The 25,878-nt window shown below is 17.6% G+C and overlaps 7 protein-coding genes across 7 annotated transcripts; 3 read left to right on the top strand and 4 right to left on the bottom strand.

Moving 5' to 3' along the window:
- Positions 1-2,045: 2,045 nt before the first annotated feature.
- On the top strand, positions 2,046-4,982 carry PF3D7_0824900 (conserved Plasmodium protein, unknown function; the record flags this gene model as incomplete). The annotated part of the gene is made up of 1 exon (XM_001349239.1): positions 2,046-4,982. One exon carries the CDS (start codon positions 2,046-2,048, stop codon positions 4,980-4,982), a length of 2,937 nt encoding a protein of 978 aa, XP_001349275.1.
- A 424-nt stretch (positions 4,983-5,406) lies between these two features.
- On the bottom strand, positions 5,407-9,237 carry PF3D7_0824800 (conserved Plasmodium membrane protein, unknown function; the record flags this gene model as incomplete). The annotated part of the gene is made up of 1 exon (XM_001349240.1): positions 5,407-9,237. The coding sequence occupies one exon, from the start codon at positions 9,235-9,237 to the stop codon at positions 5,407-5,409; it is 3,831 nt and encodes a 1,276-aa protein (XP_001349276.1).
- Positions 9,238-10,619: 1,382 nt separating this feature from the next.
- PF3D7_0824700 (lipase maturation factor, putative) lies at positions 10,620-14,049 on the bottom strand (the record flags this gene model as incomplete). Its single annotated transcript, XM_024473174.1, has 16 exons — positions 10,620-10,712; positions 10,844-10,899; positions 10,985-11,051; positions 11,145-11,329; positions 11,407-11,514; positions 11,582-11,670; positions 11,743-11,777; positions 11,924-11,998; positions 12,093-12,229; positions 12,323-12,389; positions 12,479-12,537; positions 12,708-12,788; positions 12,948-13,096; positions 13,265-13,437; positions 13,560-13,718; positions 13,810-14,049. 16 exons carry the CDS (start codon positions 14,047-14,049, stop codon positions 10,620-10,622), a joined length of 1,773 nt encoding a protein of 590 aa, XP_024328959.1.
- A 1,085-nt stretch (positions 14,050-15,134) lies between these two features.
- Positions 15,135-16,474, bottom strand: PF3D7_0824600 (Fe-S cluster assembly protein DRE2, putative; the record flags this gene model as incomplete). Its single annotated transcript, XM_002808829.1, has 5 exons — positions 15,135-15,149; positions 15,267-15,313; positions 15,420-15,465; positions 15,627-15,854; positions 16,010-16,474. 5 exons carry the CDS (start codon positions 16,472-16,474, stop codon positions 15,135-15,137), a joined length of 801 nt encoding a protein of 266 aa, XP_002808875.1.
- A 1,090-nt stretch (positions 16,475-17,564) lies between these two features.
- PF3D7_0824500 (conserved protein, unknown function) lies at positions 17,565-18,883 on the bottom strand (the record flags this gene model as incomplete). The annotated part of the gene is made up of 2 exons (XM_001349243.1): positions 17,565-18,335; positions 18,533-18,883. The coding sequence occupies 2 exons, from the start codon at positions 18,881-18,883 to the stop codon at positions 17,565-17,567; spliced, it is 1,122 nt and encodes a 373-aa protein (XP_001349279.1).
- A 2,092-nt stretch (positions 18,884-20,975) lies between these two features.
- On the top strand, positions 20,976-22,733 carry PF3D7_0824400 (nucleoside transporter 2; the record flags this gene model as incomplete). The annotated part of the gene is made up of 1 exon (XM_001349244.1): positions 20,976-22,733. The coding sequence occupies one exon, from the start codon at positions 20,976-20,978 to the stop codon at positions 22,731-22,733; it is 1,758 nt and encodes a 585-aa protein (XP_001349280.1).
- Positions 22,734-23,469: 736 nt separating this feature from the next.
- PF3D7_0824300 (GTP-binding protein Obg2, putative) lies at positions 23,470-25,791 on the top strand (the record flags this gene model as incomplete). The annotated part of the gene is made up of 1 exon (XM_001349245.1): positions 23,470-25,791. One exon carries the CDS (start codon positions 23,470-23,472, stop codon positions 25,789-25,791), a length of 2,322 nt encoding a protein of 773 aa, XP_001349281.1.
- Positions 25,792-25,878: the final 87 nt, after the last annotated feature.

The raw sequence follows: 25,878 nt of genomic DNA, 5'->3' as shown, positions 1-25,878 counted from the left end.
TTAAAAAAAAAAAATAATAAATGAATAGTTTTGGTATATATATATATAATATTCATATTATATATATATCTTAAAATATACAATTAAAATATAAAATAAAAATTTAATTTTAAAATTTAAATATTTATATGCATATTAGACATTATAAAAGGGGAAGAAAATAAATAATATATTATATACTAATAAATATATATTATTCAAAGTATTTAATCACTTTTTTTTTTTTTTTTATATATACATAGTATATACTATGTATATATATATATATATAATATATATATCATTATTAAAAATTTTGTATGAGGGGAAAAATAATATGAACACATAATATATTTATTTTATTGCTTTATCATTAAAAATATATATATATATATATATATATATATATATATATATATATATATATATAGTAATAAATCAATGTGTATATATACATCATATGTTTTAGTTAAGGTTTCTTTTTTATTCTTTAATTTTTTTTTTAAATATATATTTTCTATATATATATACAAATTATACATAATGAAGAACCATTCATAGTAATATATTCCTCAAGAAAATGAAATAATTATATATGTAAGAAATTCATGTTAATTCGTTTACATTATTCCATCATTTTATATGTGATTCAAAATAATATATAAGCAATAAAAGTAATTATAGGGAAACAAAAAAAAAAAAAAAAAAAAAAATAGGAAATTCATCTTTGTATTATGATCATATATAAAGGTAAATATAATATTTATGTGTAAACAATAAACAAGACCTCGAATGTAATCAAAATACTTTTTTTCCTGTTACACTATTATTTTGAATATATTAATGAAGAAAGAAGTATCTTTTCACATACCCAATATGTTATAAATAAATAAATATATACATATATATATATATATATATATATATATATATATATATATATTATATATATTTATATATAACTATTTTATTCTTATGCTGAGTATACTACTTTAGTAGAACACGAATAAAATTTAGACTTTCGAATAAAAAATGAAAAAGTGACAACGATTAATAATACACTATATATATTTTTATATGTATTTATATATTAAAATAAATTAATATTTTATTAATGCACAAAATAGTGTTTTGAGGTAATATATTGTTCTTGTATATTTTACATACATTTCAAAAAATATCCCACTTCTAAAATTATAAACATATATATATATTATATATATATATATAATAAAGTTTATTTCCCCCCACTTTTTTTTCTTAAAAAAAATTTGTAGTTTTATTATTTTAAAACTTTCATTCACTTTTTTATAATATTAAATAAAAATAATTTTAATTTTTCTTTAAATAACATAATAAATATAAAACGAAATCAATTTTTTTTTTTTGTAGATTATATGCTATAAATATTATGTAGGAAAAAAAGAAGTATATATAACAGTATATAAAGATAATATATATATGTAATATTATATGCATATAAAATATTTAGTATAATATCTTTATAAAATTTTTTAATTTACATATAGGAAATATACATATGGTAAAAGTATTTATATTATAATTACAAACTTATATATTATATGATTATAATACAATATATTATATAAATAAAATATTAGTTTTTTTTGTTTCTGTTTTTTTTTTTTTTTTAATTTATAAATTTTTTAATAAAAAATATAAATGTTATAAAATGGTTTCTACATATACAATATATATATATATATATAAAATGATTTATTATTATAATATAAAAACATTAAAAAATTAAATATACATTTTTTAACATAGTAAAAAAGAATATAAAAATAAATAAATATATATATATATATATATATATATTTTTATTATTTTATTTTATTTTCCCTTTTTAATTGTGACATTTTGTAGATTGTTATAATAATTACCACGTTTTTTGTTTATATACATTTTCTTTCATCTAAGTTTTAATATCATTTATAAATACATTTTTATATTTCATTTTATTTTATTATTTTTCTTTATTTTTCATTTTACTGTATCTATCTTGTATCTTTAATAGCATAATCTTTTTATAAAAGTACCCAATGCATATGAAATTGATCGATGAAGTATTAACAAAATGGAGAAGGAAAGAAATAAATTTATTTAAAGTTTGTTTATATTTTCATTGTATAAAAAAAAGTTTAAAATTACTGGAAGATAAAAATGATTTCTTCATAAATCTTATTAACGATTCAATCTTTGAAGAAATAATAAATTTAAGTAAACAAAAAATAACAGACAATAACAATAACAGTAACAATAATAATAATAATAATAATTCTTTTAATGATGAAGATAAATTTTTCTTTGTCATCTTTGTAACTTTCATTTTTAATTTAGAAAACGAATATATAAATGATCAAAATAAAGGACTTCTGCACTTAATAAATAATGATAATAATAAAGAATATGAGAAAAATATACAACATAATAAGGATAAACTAAAACAAAATAATAAAAATATAAGAGATAATTCTTCACAAAATTTATTTAATCAAAATAAATATAAAAAAATAGATATACTTATCAAAAATATTATAGATTTAGAAATATCACAACATATATCATCACCCCCTAAGGAAAATAAATTTATTAATTATAAAATATATGCCTATTATGCTATTATACAATTTATTTTTCATATATTACAAAATAATGATGAACAGGCAGGAAAAATATTTTCCAAATATATTAAGAATATATTTACAACGCTTTTAAATATTAACCATACCATTTTATGCAATGAAAATATTCTATCATTAGCAAATAAAACATTACTTTTCATTGTATTTATTAATCACCATTTAATAAAAGATAATGAAAAGGAATTTTTTAATTTTCTATTTATACAATTAAACAAATATAATGAATATATGTTACCTATCATCCAAGAAATTTTTGTAACCTATTTAAAAAAAAAAAAGAAACTTATGTTAAATAAAGAAATATATCAATATTTAGATAATTATTTAAATGATAATATAAGTTTATTATTAAAATATGGGAAAAAAGAAAATTTATTTTTTTTCTTAAATGTCTTAAGTATTTATAAAATATTTATTAAAAAATACATTAGTAATAATGATCAAAATGTGTATACCATAAAAAATGAAGACAATGTACATATTATATTAAATATAAAACATATTATTAACAATGTTAATAAATTATTAGAATATTTAGTTCATATATCAAAAGATTATATATATAATAATACAAATATAGATATTTCCTTATACAATCAGGATTCTATATATTACAACAAACCTGAAGAAAACACAAATGATAAAAGAACATCCTATTTTGTAGACAATATTATAAAAGAAGTAGATAAAGAAAAATATGCTATAAATAGTGTACAAAGCATAAATCATGAATTTAACACAACGTTAGTACAGAATTATAGTCTTTATCAAAATAACAACCTTTTTAGTTATATAACATATCATATATGTACATTTTTTAACGATATATCAAATATTATAGATACTGAATGTATAAGTATCAATACAACGTATTTTATACATTTTATGAAACCTTTTCTTTCATCTCATAATAATGAAGATGATTTATTTTTAACGTATTTCTTAATTAAGCATCTTTATACATACACAGAAAATTTATTAAAAAAATGTCCAATCATATTTGATGGGTTTGTGAATTATATTATGTACTTATTCAAACATATAAACCTGTTAACAAAAAATAACTTTTCAATAACAGAACAAACGAACTTAATTAATATATTGAATAAGATAAAAAATGTGGAACATGTAAATGATATTGTTGATATTTATTGTACTTTATATATTCATTTGGTGCAAAACCTTTCTCTATTTCTTAAATATTTAAAATATTATAACAATGAAGAAATTAAAGAAAAAATTTTAGTTCATTATGAATATTTCATTTTCCATGTATTCCATGAAACAAATAATGTTAATTTCCATATTATTTTTAAAAATAATAACGCCGCTTTTGTTACATTAAAGTTATTATATAATCTTTTAAAAATAAATAATTTCCATTTTGAAAATATACATAATATATATTTTAAATTGTGCAAAGTACAGAACCATTTACAAAATATACACGAACAAAATTCTCAACATTATTTATATACATATCAAAACCATATGGCTAATACGAATAGTATATTTTATTTAAACAAAATAAAAACATTCTTATTAAATAATTTGGACTCTATATCCAATGATAAGAAAACACCATTTTATATTGCAAACAAAAAAAAAAAATTAAAATATAAATCACCTAGACAAATTAAAAACATTCATCATAATAATAATGAAAGTGGATTAGTATTGTCCGCGCAAGAAAGTGTTAATTCAGCTAGCCAAATTATAAACAAGCAAAAGAAAAAAAAAAAAAAAAAAGATAAAAAAAAAAAAAAAAAAAAAAAAAAAAATCCGCTAGCTGAAATTAAAAATCCTATTAATGACGTGAAAAGAAGTAAACAGGAAATAAATGAAAGTAATGAATCATTGGATGAAAGAATAGATGAAGAAATAGAAAGAAATTCACAAAATAGTATAATGGATAATAATATTATCTCATATAATGTAAATGAAATTGAACAAAGTCAAAATTTAGGAAAAAATGAAGAATATACTGAAATGGAACAAGAGCAAAATGAATTAAATAATGATATGATGGTAACATATAATGTTACTAACAATAATGAGCATATGAATAAGGAAAACGATAAATTATGTAACAATGAAAATGAATATAATGAATTCAATTCAATATCTGTCAAGAACAAATGTGATGAAACCTTAAAAAAAAAGATGGAAAAGAAAAAATCATTAAAAAACAAAAATTTAGATCATAATAACAATGTTGCACATAAAAATTCATTGGAAATAAAAACATTAAAAGAAAATATAAAAATGGTATCATCCTCAGATGCTATAAATTCTTTAAAGTTTATGAAACAATCAATTTTAAATGATTTATAAAAAAGAAAAAAAAAAAATTAAAACTAATAAAATAAAATAAGCACAGAAAAACAATAGAAAATATATATATATATATATATATATATATGTAAATTTGTTATGTGTACATATAATCTCATTTGTATATGAAAAAATGAAAATAAATGTATATACACATTTGAATATATACATACATATATATATATATATATATGTATATATTAATAACAATTATGAAAAGTATAAAATAGCATACAAACCTTTTTTATATATAATTAGAACTAAAATGTAATTTGATCATTCGTTATATATTTTATATATGATATATAATTTATTACATATAATATTTCATTTATATTATGTTATATTCTATATCATATATAGTGTTTTTATCATTTATAATTTATCATTCAACGTTATAATTAAATTTTGTTTTAATAAAAACTTAGAATGTATATAAAAAGTAATAACATGTGTCATATAAATATGCATCATATTGATGATTTTTTGTTTTATGTTTTTTTTTTTTTCTTCGTTTTTCAAACTTATTTAATATTTTGTTTAAAACATTATTAACAGCAATGTTTGTGCGTAACTCATTTTTTTCCTTACTATGTTGAATTAACGGTTTGTTTAGAGATATTCTTTTCTTAATGTAAGAATTAAAATATTGTTTTTTGCTATAATTATTATAACCAAAAATATTTGAATTAAAAGACTCAGGATTCAAATAGTCATCTTCATAATAACTATCATCTCCATTATCACTATTAGGTTTTTTATTTAAATAAAATTTTGTGATATCCTTAACACTCTTTAAATAATTTTTGCTTTTAATTAAATATTTATTATTGTTTTTTTTATTTCTTTTAAGTTTTTTTTTCTTTTTGGTTCTCCTTTTGTTTATATTTATTTTCATCCTTTTCATCATTATTTTCTTAATTTTCTTCAATCTTCGCTTCTTACTATTTTTTCTTTTTTGTTGAAGATGATAAATTGGATCGTTTTTATGTGGAGAATAATTTTTATCTATAACATTCAAGATACATAAAATTAATGGTAAATGATAATCGGCATAATTAATAATAAAATTAAACAAATAATTTAAATAGTTACATGATGCTGAATTAATTATTAACAAATTAATATTTTTAAATATGCGATATATAGATCCTTGTATTAGTGTATATATATGAAAGAAGAAAAAATTAAATAACTCGTTTAATTCTTTTTGATCATAAGATGAAAAAGAACTATACACATTTTGATAATATATATATTTTTTAAAAAATATGGTTAAGAAATTAGGTGTATATGATAAAAAGAATTTTATGTGAATATTAATTGGCATTAAATATATTAAATAATAAGATACATATATATGCATATATGTACATTTATTATGTGTTAATAATTTGCTTAATATATATATTAAATAATAATCAATATTTATAATTTCATTATTATTTTGTTTCTTCAACACTGAACAAAAATCTATAATAATATCACAAGCTTTTCTTTTTAATAATAAAATAATATATATATTTTTTAATCGTAATTCATGTTCATATATAATAACATGAATTAACATTTTTAATATCTGCAAACAATAGAAATCGATATCAATATTATTATTTTTTATTATACCATTTAATAATATTAATAACATCAAAGATGCATAGATATTATTTAATCTTAAATTATGATCTAATTCATTAAAAAGAAAAAATAAAATATTCGTTAATATTTTATTTATTTGTTTCGATGTACTGAAAATATGTAAAATATTATTATAATCAAAAAAGTTAATACGATAATTAATAATATCTTTTATTATTTCCAAAATATATTTAGATAATATTGCATATTCTTTATTTATAGGATAAAATTTTGGTAATAAAAATATATTATTATATTTAAAATTTTCATGTTCATTTAGTACATTTTGTTTTCCTATATAATTTTTATACCTTTTCTTTTTCTCAATAGTATATAAAATTTCATGACATTGATAATTAAAATAAGCAGCTACATTTTTATCTTCTCTTTTTTCATTCTCATCGAAATTAAAATGTATTTCATCACCTGGGTCATTATAATTATTATTTTGATCTTTATCTTTTTCTTTGTCGTTTTTTTTTTTTTTCTTCTTTCTTTTTTCTCTATAACCATTTTGTACGAATAACCAAAATATGGTTATATTGGTTTCAGCAGGTAAGTTATTTTCCATACCACATAATAACATTTTCAGAACATTTTTTTTTTTATTTTCATTATTTTTTATATATGAATTATATAATATATTATTATCTATATTCATATTTATATCAGATTTTATAGACCTTTCATCTTGTAACGTATCTGAAAGGTTATCATTATTATTTTCATGATAAGGAGTTATAAAATTCTTCTCATTCATATTTTCATTACCTTTTAAATTAGACATATCTAATTTATTATATTCATCCGATTTTATTATATTCTCCTCTCTCTTTATGTTATTATTCATTAAGTCCTCACTAAAAATATCTTCATCATTTAATTGATCATTCTCAATTATTATAGAATTCTTATCGTTATTATTAAAATCTAAACTACTAAGATCAAGATCTATATTATTATTATTATCATTATCATTATCAATGTTATTTTCATTATTATCTTCATTATTATCTTCATTATTATTATTATTATTATTATTATTATTATTATTATATTCAGAAGACTTATTTTTGTTGTCAAAATATTTTTCTTTACTTTCCTCCTTATTATCATCATCAGAAAAATTGAATATATCATCATCTAATAGGTCTTGATTTTTTTCTTCACTATATTTTTCTTCTTGTCCTTGACCTTCTAGAAATTCATCAAAGTATTCATCCAGTTCATTATCTAAATTTATATCTATATTATCTGATAAATTTACATCCAAATTGTCTGACAAGTTCATATCCAATTTTATTAATTCATCTTGTTCCTCTTTTGGTGAATCATGTTTTTCATTTTCACTAAACATATTAAATTTATCATGGTTTGTAATATCACTTTCTTTATTATTTATTTGATCAACTTCGGTATCCTTTTTAATGTGTTCCTTTTTATTTTTCTTGGAATGTTTATTTATTTTATTTTTATGTGTTGTATATTTGTTCTTATGTTTTTTTGTATGGTATGATTCATTATATAAATTAGTTCTATTATTTGTTCCTTTCTTTTCATTTCCTATAAAATTGTTATGAATCATTTTGAACATGTGTTTACTACTATGTTTAAACTTGTGTTTATTTTTCTTTGTATATTTATTAAGTTTATTATGTTTATTATATTTATTATGCTTTTTGTTAATATTTTTTTCTTTGACATTTTTATTTTGCATATTCTTAATTTTTTCCTTTTTCATTTGCATATGATATAATTTTTTTTTCCTTTTTTCATATGTCTTTCTGGAATGCCTTTTTTTTAAATAATCTGGGTATTCCTTCTTAGAAATTAATCTATATATAATTTTATTATTTTTATAATTTTCATTTAATGTAATAAAATTATAAAAGAAACTATTTTTATATTTATATGGTATTACAACATTCAAATAATTACAACAATTTGTTAGGTCTTCTATACTTAGATATTTATTTATGGTATATCTTTTTCTTTTCTCATAAAATTTATTAGCTTCTTCAATTATTTGGGTAATTCTTAATTCAATTATATCCGAAATTTTTTTAAAACATGTATCATTTTCAAATTTCGTTTCATCATTTATTATATTATAACATATACCAATATTTTTTATAAATTCTGGATTAATTAGACTATTACCATTGTTATAATTACTACTATCATTTTTATTTTTATTATTATATATGTCATCATTTTTATTATATAGCATGTCATCGTTTTTATTATATAGCAAGTCATCATTTTTATTATAATTATCATAATTTACGTTTCCATTTTTATCATATTTATTATCATCCATATCATAATTTTCATAATAATAATCCTTATTTACATTTTCATTATCCAAATGAAAGCTATTAAAAGAACTTTTTCTTTCAATATTTTTTGAAGCCATATTTTCATCCTGTTCGCCTTTTTTCTTCCTGCTTCTTTTTCTTATTATTTTATTATCATCATACATACTATTCTTATCATAACTGTTCTCATTATAATCATAATTATTATTATCTTTCATAAAAATGTTTTCTTTAATTTTATCTGTTGCGTCATTTTCATTTTCCTTATTCTTAAAAGAATAATAAAATTTATTCATCATTCATAATTTCACATATACATACAATAACACTTTCCACAAAAAAATATATATATATATAAATATATTATGTATATGATATAAAAGTATTAACAAACAAAAAAAAAAAAAAAAGAATAAAATAAAATAAAATAAAATAAAACGTATAAAATATATTATATATATATATATATATAATATATTCAGTCAAAATAAAGGAATATTGAAATTATATTCAAAAGGATGGGAAGTATTTAAATATTTCATTTAAAAAATATATACATATATATATATATATATATATATATAAAGGACTTAAGAAAAAAATAAAATAACAAATAGTTCATATAAATAAAAATAAAATATAATATATTTATATATATTTCATTTATTTTACAAGAATAGTCACTTTTTTTTTATTCCTTTGTTTATAATAAAATAATTCTTTAAATATATACATATAACATATACATATTATATATATATATATATATATATATATATATATATATATATATAAATCATTATTATTATTTATATAAAATAGAAATTTTGTTGTTTTCCATATATATAAAAATAAAGGAATAATTATTACCATCATAAAAAAAAAATATATATATATATATATATATATATATATTATATATAATATAATTAATGAATGAATTATGCTAACATTTAAAACTATATATATTTTTTTATCCATATCATATATATAAAAAATGTGGTACATTCATTTATTATACATATCATTTATATATATATGTATTATTTATTTGTATATTATATATATATAATATATAAATACGCGAATATTTTTTTTTCAACCTTTATACATATTGGATTATTAAAAAATTACAAAAGATATAAATGAATTTTTTATATAATATTTATAAAAAAAAAATTATATAAGTCCTTTTAAAGATTTATAATTTTTAATTATATTCCATCCTTTTCATTTTTATTTTTTATGTGAATCCATAATTAAATTATGACACAGTTGAATATTTATTCCTCTATATTATTTATAATATTTTATTTATTCTTAAATTAAATAATTTCATATTAATGATTAAAAACAAGTCTTTCAAAAGTTGAATAAAATATAAAATAATAAAGAAATTAAAAAAAAAAAAAAAAAATGATATATTAAAATAAAATAAAATAAAATAAAATAACAAATATATGCAACATGATAGTATTATATATAAATTCATTACATATATGTAATATATATATATATATATTTATATAATAACCAAAAAAAAAAAAAAAAAAAAATTTAATTTAAAAATATATTATGTACAAATACTTTATATTTTTAGAATTTATCATTATCTAAACAAATTATAAAAAATTATAAAACTCTTCAATTAGATAAATAAATATTAAATGATTAGATTTTCCTATTTGTTTTCTTTCTTATATTTTAAAGTTCCTATAATATCAATTTTTTTTCTTTGCCAATATTTCCCCATATCCCATGTAACCTTATCATCCTTAATAAAATAAATAAATAAATATAAATATATATATATATATATATATATATATGCTTGAATTTTCATATTCACACATAAATATATATACACCTTACACATCATGGAAAGAACAAAAAGAGAAAAATTACCTTGTTGTTTAATGTCTTCATTTCTATATTATTATTGTTGTTAATATTTTTTTCTTCTATAATAAAAAATATAAATAATTATACAAACATGTACAATAATATATATATATATATATATATAATTATATAAAAATAATTTACCATTAATCATCTTATAGTCATAATAGATCAAACGGATTAACAGTGGTACACTTTCCATTTGTTCATCCTTAGAAAAAAATAAAAAATAAAATAATACTATATAATAATAATAATAATAATATTTATTATTCCTATATATTTCACATTGAAGGGTTAATACCTCAAATATAGACGTCAAGTCTAAATCCCTATTGCATAATTTTTTCAAGAAAGAACAAATATATAAAGGATATATATTTTTCTTATAATCTTCTTTTTTAAGATGGTCAGGGAAAAAAAAAAATTTCCATTCCAATCTTGGTATATGCCCCCACCACAATATTTTACCAATTTTATTTAAATCGTCTAAATAAATAAATATATATATATATATATATATATTTATATATTAGGTAATAATTATATATATATATATTTCTCACTTGGCTTATACTTAAAAGGTACTTCTTTCCATACATATGATTCTCCAACTTTATGCAACTCCTCTATAACCACTTCTTTTCTGTTATATCCTGTATATGTTAACATAGCTTTTGAAAAAAAAAAAGAAAATATATATATATATATAAACTCTATAATGCTTATTTTAATGCTTACCATAAGAATTACATATATTCAAACATGAAAATTCATAATGAATTCGATAAAAAAAATGAAAACATTTCAAGTCGTATATATTCCATTGCCTAAACATATAAAATATATATATATATATATATTTCAACATGTATAAAAAAATATGTCTTATTTACACTTACTCAAAAAAGGGGACACAATTCATAAATACAATAAACTACAAAAAATAAAAATAAAAATAAATAAATAAATCAGAACAAAACAAAAAAAGTCAAAGAAACATAAAATAAAAATAATATTCTTAAATATGCCTATATATATTCTATAATTTACATTTGTACTGATTTTAAAATTATTGGTTACCAAATAAAATAGAAAAAATATGGTGTTTACTAAACAAATGAATATAAATGTGGGAGTACACATAAGTGTGTTACTCTAAAAAAGATAAAGAAAATAAAGGTATAAGTATGAAAAATATATATATATATATATATATATATATATATTTATATATTTATATATATATTACCATATAAAGTTCTGGAGCATTCCCCGAAGGAAAAAGAAGGCTTAGTGTAGAATCGTCAAAAGAGGAGAGAAATAAAACAAGACAAATATAAGAAAAAAAACAATAATTACAAATAATGTATGATGTTATATGTATACCTACAAAGAATATATTATAAAAATTTTTATTATTATAAATTATTTCAATATAAACAAAATATTTATGTTCATTTATTATAAACATTTTCTTACAAACAAAGATTCCAAAAAAGAATAATCTTAAACGTGATGCACAAAATACAAGCCAGGAAAATATTATCTACAAATATATAAATATATATATATATATATATATATGTATAATATAATGAATAGATTATATTATAATATGATCGACTATTTTCATACCTCAGATACTATTATACAAAAACAAATTAGTTTCTTATCAAATTTACAATTTGCAATATCTAAAAAATAAAATTTAAATAAGTCAAAAAAAAAAAAAAAAAAAAAAAAAAAAAAAAAAAACAATATATGTTAATATAACCTTTTTAATATTTAAATAAGTTACAAAATATATACAATTTATGTCATATAACATTAATATTATGAACCTCATATAATATACAAAAATTACATGATAAAAGAGATGGGACAGGTTGAGAGAAAAAGAAATTTTCAAAACAGTCGAAATTTACCCATGCTTTCCTATCATAAACTAAATATAGAAATATACATAAATATAAATATAAATATATATATATATATATATATATATATATATATGAATAAAATATTGTTATCTTATAAATGTATAATTTATTTTCCTTTTTATATATATTATTGTACTTTTGTAATTTTCCTTTTTTTTACATACCTAACTTTCGAACTGCCGAGTTAAACAATATTTTAAAAGAGAGTAGTCTTAAGATGCATATTATAAGTGTGTTAGAATATTTTAAATAATAAGAATCACTTAAATTTAAAAATATTAAAAGAAATCCAAATTCGTTCATTAATAAATCGCTACAAAAATAAAAAATATAATAAAACAAAGGAATTATCTAATCTGTCTATATATATATATATATATATATATATATATATATGTATTTATTTATTTATTTTATTTTTTTTTCAAAATCCATATAATTTGTCAAAATGGTACATTATTCACATACATATATTTTTTACCATTGAAATATCATAAAGTCCCTCATAATAATTTTAAAACAAATATGAAGGAAAAATAAAAAGACAAAAAAAAACGAAGACGTTAATATTCGAAAAAAATCATTATGTATATTATTTTGAATTAAGAAATTGAAAACTGAAATAAGTATTCCCAATTTACAAAAGGTTTTAATCTATCACAAAAAAAAAAAAAAAAAAAAAAAAAAAAACCAAATATATCTATATATATATATATATATATATATATATAAACTTATAATTTATCATAAATTTATATATATTATCTATATTTTACTTTTATCCTTTTCCTTATGACATATTCCCAAAACGAATATACAAAATAAATGACATTTTTTACAACAACCAAATTGATACACTCAATCTTTTCTTTAATCTCTGCTAAATATTTATTAACTGGTAATAATCCTTTATCTAATCCTACAAGAAACTCGACCTAAAAATATATACATATATACATATATATATATATATATATATATAAGTGTATGTGTTCCATATAAAATAATAATACTTTAATTTATTACTTGAATATGCAAAGAACAAAAAGAAATTAAATACAACAGATTGGAATACCTTAATATATATCTAGTTGTTTTTATATGTATATATTTGTCTAAATTATTTATTGTTGATAAAAAAAATATAAAAAAAATAAAACTTGTTATTAAATAACATTGGTTTCTCTCAAGCTTTGTATCATATTTTTTATCTATTTCGTAGCTTGCTAAATTTTCTCCTTTTTCATGTACTTCCATTATTTTCATAACAAAAAAAAAACAAAACAAAACAAAACAAAAAGAAAAAGAAAAAGAAGAGAAAATATAAACACAAAAAAAAAAAATAAAAATAAAAATAAAAATATATATTAGTATTCCATTCTTAATATATGTACTAATAAACATGAAAAATTATCTGTATATTCCTTTTTTTTTTAATTTTATCTAAATATAACAGATGCTTTAAATTATGTATCAATTATATTCTTCATTTTTAAGTTAATGTAAAAATGAACTTTCATATTTTATTCATTAAAAAAATTATTAGTTAAAAAAAATATTAAAAAAAAAAAAAAAAAAAAAAAAGGAAGATGTATTATTAATAGTCATAACAAGGATAATGTGTAAATCTTTATTATGTATTATACATTTATAGAGAAATATAATAAGTAGTTCTTTATTCCACCTCTTTTAAGCAAAAATATATACACATATATATACATATATATATATATATATATTTATATGATGGGACAAAATATTATATACAGTTTAATAAAAATTGTATTTCTTTTTTTTTTTTTAAATGCTAATATATATATTTTACCAATGTAACTATTCTTATAATATTGCTAAAAAAAAAAAAAAAACTTTTAGACTCCCAAATTTAAAAGGTTAATTATTATTTTTAAAATATTAAAATAATAATAAATAAAAAATTATTATTATTATTATTATAAAAAGTTAATGATATTTTAATAATATAATATTTCAAAAAAAAATACAAATAAAATAAAATGAAATTAAGGTAGTAACATAGTAATTCATATTAACAAACAAGGAGAAAATTTTAATTTTTAAAATTTAATTCCTTTTAAAAAAAGGTGTATACAAAAATAGTTACACAAAAAAGTTGTATATAAAAAAAAAAGAAAAGAAAAGAAAATTATTAAAAGTAAATTTATTATTATATACATATTATACGGAAAAACATATATAAAAAATTATAGCTTAAAAAAAAAATTAAATTAAAAACAAAAAGAAATGAAAACGTTTTTAATATAAAAAAAAAAATTAATTTTTTTTTTAGAATTTTGGATTACATTTATTAAAAGGATATATAATATATCATCTCAATTAGATTCATTCTAATAAAAAAAAAAAAAAAATAAAATAAAATAAATAAATAATATATTTAAACATTTAAAAATAAAAATACATATATATGTGTATATATTTATTTATCTATTTTAATTTTTGCCTACATTCAAATTGAGCTTAACATTCTCTCCAGGTTGAAAAGCAGGAAGACCTAATATACCAAAAAAAAAAAAAAAAAAATATATATCATATATGTATACATAAATATATAATACTTTAATATAACTAATATTTACATATATATTAAACAAACTAACCTTTATAAGGACAAGAGGCACAACGGAATGCATCACCCAAATAACACTAAAAATATTAAATAAATAAATATATATATATATATTATGAATAATTATAAAGTGGAATACACAGATAAAATAACAGTTCTTTTTTTTTTTTTTTTTTTTGTAATAATATATAAATAAATGAAAATATATCTATATACACAGATGATATATATATATTACATTTCCACATGAGGATACTACATTTTCTGTAATGTATTCTCCATCTTTTTCATTTATTAAAACTTTATTTTCCGAATTTAGTAGTTTCTCTTTTTTTCCACAAGTACAATTATCACATACTCTATTTACAACCTTTTTTTTGTCATCTTCATTATTATATAAATCTTCATCATCTGAACTAACATCATTGTCTTCATTAGAAAGAAAATCCGGATTTTCAGCCGTAATCTAAAAAAATAAATAACCAGAAGAAAAAAAAAAAAAAAAAAAAAAAATTCATGAATATATAAATATATATATATATATATATATATATATTTATTTATTTATTTATTTATTTATTTATTTATTTTAATTTTTTTCCATTTTATCTTTCTACTCACATTTAAAATAATTCCATTTTCCGCCACTGAGGTTTCATTAACTATATTTATAAATCCGTTATATAAACATTCCTTTTTTATATTTTTAAAAATGTCATTTATATAATTTTCACAATAATCTTTTTGATCTATATTGACTTTTATGTCGTTATTATTTTTATTTTCATGTTTATCCGGTGTTATAACGTCATTTTTATTTAAATAAATTATTAATTTTAATATACCATTTTTATTTAAACATTTCTGTACCTTATGAAGAATATTATTTTCTAATTCCCACAAAAAAGAGTAATTCTTATAAGTATATAAAAAGATGTTGTTGTATTTTCGGTATAATCTTTTTTTTTTAAAATCTAATACACTTATAGTTGGTACAAATAACTCCTTATACTTCTTTCTTAACAAATCACACGGAATATCTTCATTAAATATTATTAATGTATTCCCTACAAAGTTAATTATCATTTTTTCAAGTTCTTTTACTTTTTAATATTTAGCAGCATAAATATATATATATATATATAATATATATTTTTTTGTTTTTAATTTTTAAAACTTAGAAGGTACATATAACTTCAAATTATTACAATTTTATTCATATTTTTTCAAATGAAAAAAAAAAAAAAAAAAAAATTAAATAAATAAAAATAAAAATTATAATATAAATATATTTATTCAAAAACGAATATATATTTATACATATATATATAATATATATATATATATCTTCATCGAACCGTTATAATTTAATTTATAATATTTATTTTTAATCTTTCATATGATCATCAAAAATTTATAATATCAAATTAAAAAAAAAAAAAAAAAAAAAAAAAAAAATACATATAATATTTATATTTCCAAAGATATATATTTATGTATACTTATATAATGTATTTTACAATATATATAATATATATATATATATATATATATAATTATATTTATACGTGGTATATATAATATATGGATAAAAGAAAAGCAGGGGTATTCATACCATTATATTTTATATTAAATATTTAAATGAGCCGGAAAAAAATATTGAAGTTTTATATAATTATAAAGTGTAATCATAAAGTATCATATTTATTATTATTTCTTTCAATTTTTTTTTTAAATGAATTCTTCAAAGTATTATTTTATTAATTTTTTTCTTTTTCATTTATTTATTTTTTTTTTATAAATAAGAATTTCATTCTTTATGAATATTTTATTATAAACATAACAAATAAATTAAGTTTAAAAAAAAGGAAAAAGAAAAAAATATTACATATATATATATATATATATATATATAATATAATATACATATATTACATAAATTTTTTTAAAATATAAAAAATAAAATATTGAAAATATAACAAATAATGAATGAACAAATAATTAAATAACAAATAATAAATTAACACAAATAATAAAATAACAAATAAAAAATTAACAAAAAATTAAAAAATAGACAAAAAAAAAAAAATAAAATAAAATAAAATTATAACTTTATATGAACATAATTATCCTTTTCGTATTTAATAAAAAAAAAAAAAAAAATTATATTTTAATTTTATTTCAAATTATAATATTTTTTTAATAGTTGAATATCAAAATCTTCTGCATCGTCAAAGGATTCATAATGTTCATCTTTTTCGTCTGTTTCATACATATGTTCATTTTCCATATTCATCATTATATTATTATCACTATTTATATTCGTTATTTTAGTCATATAATCATTGTTATTTAAATTGTAGTCGTCTTGATAATTTATTTCTTGTTCAGTTGTCTTATTTTTTCCTTCATTAAGTATAGAAAACATAAAACTGTTCACATTTTCTGAAGTATCATTTTCTATGTTTCCTTTTAAATAATTTATATGATCATTATATATATGATTATTATTAAGGCATGTTAGTTCATTACCATTAGAAGGAAAGAAATTTCCGTCCTTCTGATTTTCAATTTTCATATAATTTTCTTTCCTGTCAATTAATATATGATCATATGGGTCTTCACCATCCAAAGATAATGTATCCATCATACTTAATAATGTTTCTTCGTATTCCTTTTTAACAAGTTTTTTTACATCTTCTTTTGTTAGTTTTAATACTTGATTAGGTTCTAATAAATTTAATTTTTCTTTCAATTTTCTTCTCCTTTCTCTATTTAGTTTGATTGATGATTCCCATATAAAACGACATACATTTATCCATAAACTTTTAGAAGGTTCACAAAATATTAATTCAAGTTCTAAAAAACAATTTATCATTCGTTCGTTTATTTTTATTATAATCGGGTGCATAAAGGCCCTTTTCATTTCTTCAATTACAAGATAGGCCTGTAAAAAATAAAATAAATAAAATAAAATGATAAATAATATGAACATGAATAGGATACCAAATATATAATAATATATATATATATATATATATATATATATATATATATATATATATATATATGTGTTTGTGTGTATGCATTTATTCAAGTCACATATATATATTTTTACATATACACATAAATTTTAATATTTACATTTTCGTTTTTTTTCTTATGATTTAAAATATATGCGTGTGTCATTATAGAATATATGACCTCGTCATATTTATATCCTTCATTTAGATATTGCTGAATAATATTTTCAAACAAAGTAAAGTTATGCTCAACCATAGCGTTCCATAATTTAAAATAATATATTCTTTTTATTTCATTTTCACAATTTCCTTTCTTTAATTTATTATTTAAGAATATTTCCTTTTTATTTACGTATTGATTAAATACATAATCCTTTTTTAACAAATCCTTACTACCATCTATTTCTGGTGCAGTATACACATGCTTGGTGAAATATATGGATGGATATATTTTCAAATATCTTTTAATCATTTCAATCAAACACAAAAAAAAAAAAAAATATACATATATATATATATTTTAATCAAGAGGCAAAAATATATATGGTTAAATTAATTATTCCATTTTTACCATAATATGTAAATAAAAAAAAAAAAAAAAAAAAAAAAAAAATATACGCATACATATATAAATGTGAACATATATACCTATATATATTACAGATTAATAAAAAATAAAAAAAATATAGAAAAGTACAACCATCGCAATCTTTATACATGTAATAAAAATTATCTTATAAGATACATAAAAAAAATATAATTAAAGCTATATATAATCATGTCGCTATTCCTATATATTTTTATATTCCTCAACTTATAAAAAAGGAATAAATTATATACACATCAAAAAAAAAAATAAATAAATAAAAATAAAATATAAAAAAGGTTATGATAAAATTTCATATAAAATAGCATACCTTATAAAAAAATAATAATATTTTATCCCTTTTATTTTAATATGGAAAGAGAAAAATATTACATATATATATATATATATATATATATGTATGTATTATAATATAATAAACGTGTACACAATTAAATTATTATATATATATATTATATATATATAATATTTTATTATAAATCAGTTATATTTTTGAATATATAAAATTTAAATATATATAATATATATATATACATATATTTTTATGTAAATACCCTTTTCCTTTCATCATATATTACATTTAGTAATAATTAAAACGATGCCATACTATTATTACATATATTATAAAAAAAAGTATATTATGATCAATATAAACTATGTGTATATAGTTTAATTTATTTAGGTTCCATTGTATAAGGTTATATTATATATATAATATATATTTACATATTGATATATATATATATATATAATATATATTAAGAATTATACATATATTTATTTTCCTGAACTTCTATTTATTTATTTATCTGATTATTATTATTTTATTTTATTTTATTTTTTTTTTCTTTTTTTTTCATGAAAAATGTTATTTTTTAGAATTTTTTTTTCTCTAGTATAAAGGCATATAATATATGAGGCGATTAATAAATACTTCCTTATATAATAATAATATATATAATATATATTTATTTATTTATATAACCTTATATATGTAGGAATTTTATTATCAAGCATCCTATAACCTTTTTATATTACATACATATTTCTAGTTTAAACACCAAAAAAAAAAAAAAAAAAAAAAAAAAAAAAAAAAGAGCCTAATAATTAGTTTATTTAAGAACAAACTAATATACACTTATTCATTTGTTATAATCTTATATATAATATATAATATATTCCTTATATATTATTAAAATAATATATATATTAAATAACCATTTCAAAATAAATATAATATATATATATATTTATTTATTATTGATTTTTTAAAAGACTTTATATACTTTTAAAAAATCAAATAAACAATTACTTAATGTAATTCTTTTAAAATATAATATATATTTTGACCTTGTAACCCTTTTTATTATAAAATATTTTTAAATTATAGGGCATAACTCCATAAATAAAATAATAAATAAATAAATAAATAAATAAAACTCTAAGAACAATAATAATAATAATAACCCATTAGGGTGTATACCAAAATCGAAATAATAATATAATCAGGGATTTTATTTAAAGAGTCATATAGCTGAAGATCTATATTATACCCACCCACATATATATATATTCATATATATGAACATATAAAAATTATATATAAGGAGAAAAATAGCTTTAAAATTAAAATCACTAATAATAATATATAAAGATATTTAATATAATATTATACCCAATAAGGGTTAAAAGTACATTTTTTTAAAATATTGCATAAAAATTAAAATATAATAAGCATTATATATATAAATCAATATATATATATATATATTGATATTTATAATAATATGTATATTTTAGCACATTATAAGAGGAAAGTGAATAATTTCATATGTGTAATATATAAGCATAAAAGTTCACAAAGAAATAAAAAATAAAAAATAAAAAATATACATATATATTTATATATATATATGTATTTACCCTTTTTTATTTATATCATAATTTTAAAAATAGTATGAGCAATTCTAATAGCAAGGAGCACTACAGAATGGACGGAATTACAGAAAATAAAATAATTAATGAAGATGATGAAAGTCTCTTGAACATGAAAAAAGAAGAAATAATTTTAAATGGAAAATTTGAAGAAGAGCCAAAGCTTGATTTAACCGAAAACAAAATTGATATTGAAGAGAAGAATAATAACATGAGTGAGTTTACAAATATTTTTCCAAATATAACATTATGTTTAATGGGAATGTCATCTGTATTAATGTATAATTGTGTATTAAATACAACACCTCATATACATGCATTATTAAATAAGAATATAGTAGTATCTTCAACCTTTTTTCTATATTTTTCTATTTTAGTTATTGTATCATTGTTAAGTTCCTTATTTATAGAAGTAAAGACAAGAACATATGATGTGTGTTTTATATTATCATTCATATTACAAATGATATATCCATTTATTATAAAATATTTTTATGATAAAACCGTTTTTTTTTATGTACTAGTAGCATTAATTGGTGCTACGTGCTCTATGATGAAAACCATGATATTTTCCATATCTTCCATTGTTGTAAATGATTCAAAAGTTATTTGTTTATCATATGGTTTGACTGGGATATATTCTTTATTTATAACATCCACATTTTTTTATTTTGTTATTAAAATAAATAAAGATATACAAAAGTTGATGTTATCATTATTTATAACATCAGCCATCAATTGTATATTTATATTAGTGTCTTTTCTATGTTACACTGTATTAAAGAGAACAAATAATTTTAAAGAAAAATTTAAAATTTATACAGAAGAGAGAAAAAATAATAAAAATTCACGTGATGATTCTTATAAATATTATGAAAGTATAACTGAAAAAAAATCACAAAATATATCATATCCAATAAATATTAATAGTATAATATATGAAAGTAAAACAGAAAATACGGAATCCAAATATTCATTAACAAAAAATGATTCTAACTCAGTTGGTATAAAAAGTAGTAGTAATAATACTAATAATATGACTAGTAATGAAATAGGAGATCATAAAATATTACAAGAATCTCATTCAAAAAATAAAAAATTTAATGACATACTTCTTAATGAAAATAAAACATTATCACTTACTCATAGTAAAAAAGAAGATAACATAGATGACGAAAATAAAAATCATAAAAATCAATTCTTTCTATTTAATATAAATAAAAAAAATTTAATAAAACAAGCCAAAATTAAAGCATTCTTATATAAAAAATCGTTCATATTTTTATTTTGTAGCTTTTATAATATTTTTCTCAAAATATTATTATTCCCGGTTGTTTGTCCAGAAATGTGGACTAATAATGTTGATGAAAGATATATATTAATTGGAATTGTGCAATTTGCTGATTGTATAAGTCGTGTTTTCCCATCCCTTGCAGGAACATTTCCAGTATTTAAAATTTTCCTCTTGACACAAAAAAAAGTATTAATTTATTCTTTATTAAGAACTATCTTATCTGTAATAGGATTGATAATACCATTAACACAAGATACATTTATTAATAATTTCCTTTTTAAATGTGCACTCATTTTTTTAAATATATATTTAAATGGTTGGTTTGTTATCATGTCTTTTATTAATGTTCCAGAAATTCTCAAACCTATTAATTCAATGAGTAATGTTGCAATAGTTAGTAGTTTTGGTTCAACACTCCTTCGAGTTGGCTTGTTAACAGGCTATGGATGTTCCACACTATATAAATATATCATATCAAAAATGTGATCATTACATAATAACATGTTAAAAAAAAAAAAATACACACACACATATATATATATATATATATATATATATATATATATATATATATATATATTTAACTATTTATTTATTTATAAGGAAATTTTTTTTTTTTTTTTTTTTTTTTTTTTTATTATATGATATTTTTTTTTTTTGATATTTATGTGATTTTAATTGTACATAAATATTTGTTAACATCACATATATATTTATATATCTATCTATATAACAATATGTATGTTTTTTTTTTCTTTTTAAGTTGGTTTTATAAATACCTACTTTATATCTTTAAAAACACATGAATAAACTTTTTTTGGAATTAAAAATATATTTATATCAAAAAACTTTGTGTAACTTCAAATTATTCAATATATCATAGGTGTGCTCATTGTTGTATTTTATTAAAATGTATTATATATATGTAAAAATATATATATATATATGTACTTATATATAATATAGAAGAATTTTTTTTTTTTTTTTTTTTTTTTGCTTATAATTTTATATATTTTTCCTTTCATTGTGTTGAAAAAAAAACATAATATAAAATATATACAACATTACATATATATATTTTATTTTTTTTCTTTTTAAAATTATTCGTATGTGTGCATAATTTTATCTTTTTAATCTTTTACCAAAAAAAGATTAAAACAACAAATTTTATTCTCATATCATCTCTTTTTTTTGTGTTTTTTTTTTTTTTTTTTTTTTTCGTATGCATAAAAAGTTAAAGCTCATATATAAAGTAGCATTATATGCTAAAAGAAAGTCCCATGTACTTTATTCATCAAAAAGAAATATAACATTTGCTACTTTTAAAAATGAGTTAAATCACATATGTGATAGTATTTTAAAACCAAATGTTATTCATTATAATATTCTTCAAATAAGGAAGAAAAGGTTATATTTATCCTTTCCTTATCATTCACATAGCGAAAAAAAAAATGACATACTTATTAACGATAGTGCTTATGAAGATAACGAGTGTATTTATGTTAAAGGGGAAAGGGGTATATATATTAACAAGAAAGAAACCATAAATGAAAAGAAAAAATTAGAAACTATAAATAAAAATTTTAACGAGGATAACCATATGGATATTAATAATGATAATACTAATTGTAATAGTAATAGTAATAGTAATAGTGAATATTTTGAAAACTATATAAAAGAAAAAAAGAAAAATCCTTCTTTTGAAGATATATATCATAAAATAATAACAAATAATACACAAATAAATGTCGAACATATTAATAGTATTACATATAATAGTAAAGATAATAATTTATATACTGAAATGTTTCAAGGGAATATCGAAAATGACACATCAAATAGTAACGAATCAAAATTAACATTAAAGTGTAACAAAATAAAAGAAAAAAATGAAGCATTAATGAAATTTTTAACAGAAGAAAACGATAATATTATGATACGAAATGAAAAACGCTTTTGTGATTTTTTATGGGTAACCACAAAATCTGGAAAAGGTGGCAATCCAAATTATAAAAAACAAAGAAGCAAAAAACTTAAGGGGGAAGGATATGGAGGACATGGAGGAAATGTTATATTAAAGAGTAAGAAAAGTATATACGATTTAATTAAAATAGAACAAAAGGTTAAAGCAAATAATGGTGAAGATTTTAAAGAAAATAGTAGAGGAAAAGATGGGAAAGACAAAATTATATTTGTTCCTGTAGGTACTATTGTAAGAAAAAGAATTTCTTGTAAAATAAAAAATGAAAATAATAGAAAAATATATAAAAGTATATTCTGGTATCAATTTTTAAATGAAAATGAAGAATTATTAGTTGCCAGAGGTGGAAAAGGAGGTATTTCCTATTCTCATTTTAAAAAACATGATTATAGATTACCAGAAAAAAGTGAAACAACTTTACTAGAATTAGAATTAAGGTTATTAAATGATGTAGCATTTATAGGTATAGAAAATAGTGGGAAAACCTCCTTATGTAGTAGCTTAAGTAAATATTTAGGAAATATAAATAGTAATACATTTACTACTACTATTCCACATGTATCAAATATTAATTATGTAGATGGAGTTGAAATAACCTTATTAGATACTCCCTATTTATTTTTTAATGCGCATAAAGATAAGAACAAAGGAAAACGAATATTACGACATTTATACAGAAGCAAATTGATTGTATATGTTATTGATGTCTCGAATGATAAATTAAAAAATGTAGACGATTTACAAATACAAGAATATTACACACAAAAGGAAACAAATGAAGTAACACATAATGAAAATATAATAAATAAAAATATAAACGAAAATATGAATATTTCGAACAGTTTTTGTGACATTAACAATTCTAACATTCATAATATAAACTATAATGTTGATAATAATTTAAATAACATTAATAATAAACATAATGACAATTCACATATTCTAAATATTAATAATAATAAAAAAAATAATATATTTATAACTAATATACAAAATGATCATGACGAAAATTTAAAGGATTATTATAATGATACGATTAAACAAATTAAAATGTTACGCAATGAATTATTTTTATACAATCCAGAATATTTAAATAAAAAAGAATTAGTTGTAGCTACTAAATGTGATATGTTACATAAAAATTCTTTATTCAACTTAGATTCTTTATATTATCGTTTAAGAAATATATTCCCACATATGGAAGTTATAGGAACGTCTGCAAAATTTGGTTTAGGTATCAAATTACTTAGTAGAAAAATTAGAGAACTTATTTATCCTCAACATATATTACAAAATAAAAAATTATATTCCAAACATATTGAAGATTATGTTATTCCTACCTATACTCATTTTACACAGGGAAGAATGAAATTACAAAATTATGAGTTGCCAGAATATCTCAAGCATATATATGACTACAATTATATGGAAAATTTTGACTATTTCTTGAAAAAGAAGAAAAAAGAAAAGAAAACCGTTGATATAAAACAGTACGAGGAATTGCATATAAATGATAATCATAAGGAAAACTCTCATTATTTGATTGAAGATGGCAAAAAATGAGTATCAAAAAAAGAAAAATATATAAATAGAAAAGTGATAAGTGAAAAGAGAACGATGAAACAAAAAAGCATACCATATTGTTATAAT

The sequence above is a fragment of the Plasmodium falciparum genome, assembly GCF_000002765.6.
Source record: "Plasmodium falciparum 3D7 genome assembly, chromosome: 8".
Classification (NCBI taxonomy): Eukaryota; Apicomplexa; class Aconoidasida; order Haemosporida; family Plasmodiidae; genus Plasmodium; species Plasmodium falciparum.
This window is presented reverse-complemented; position numbering and strand designations above follow the sequence as displayed.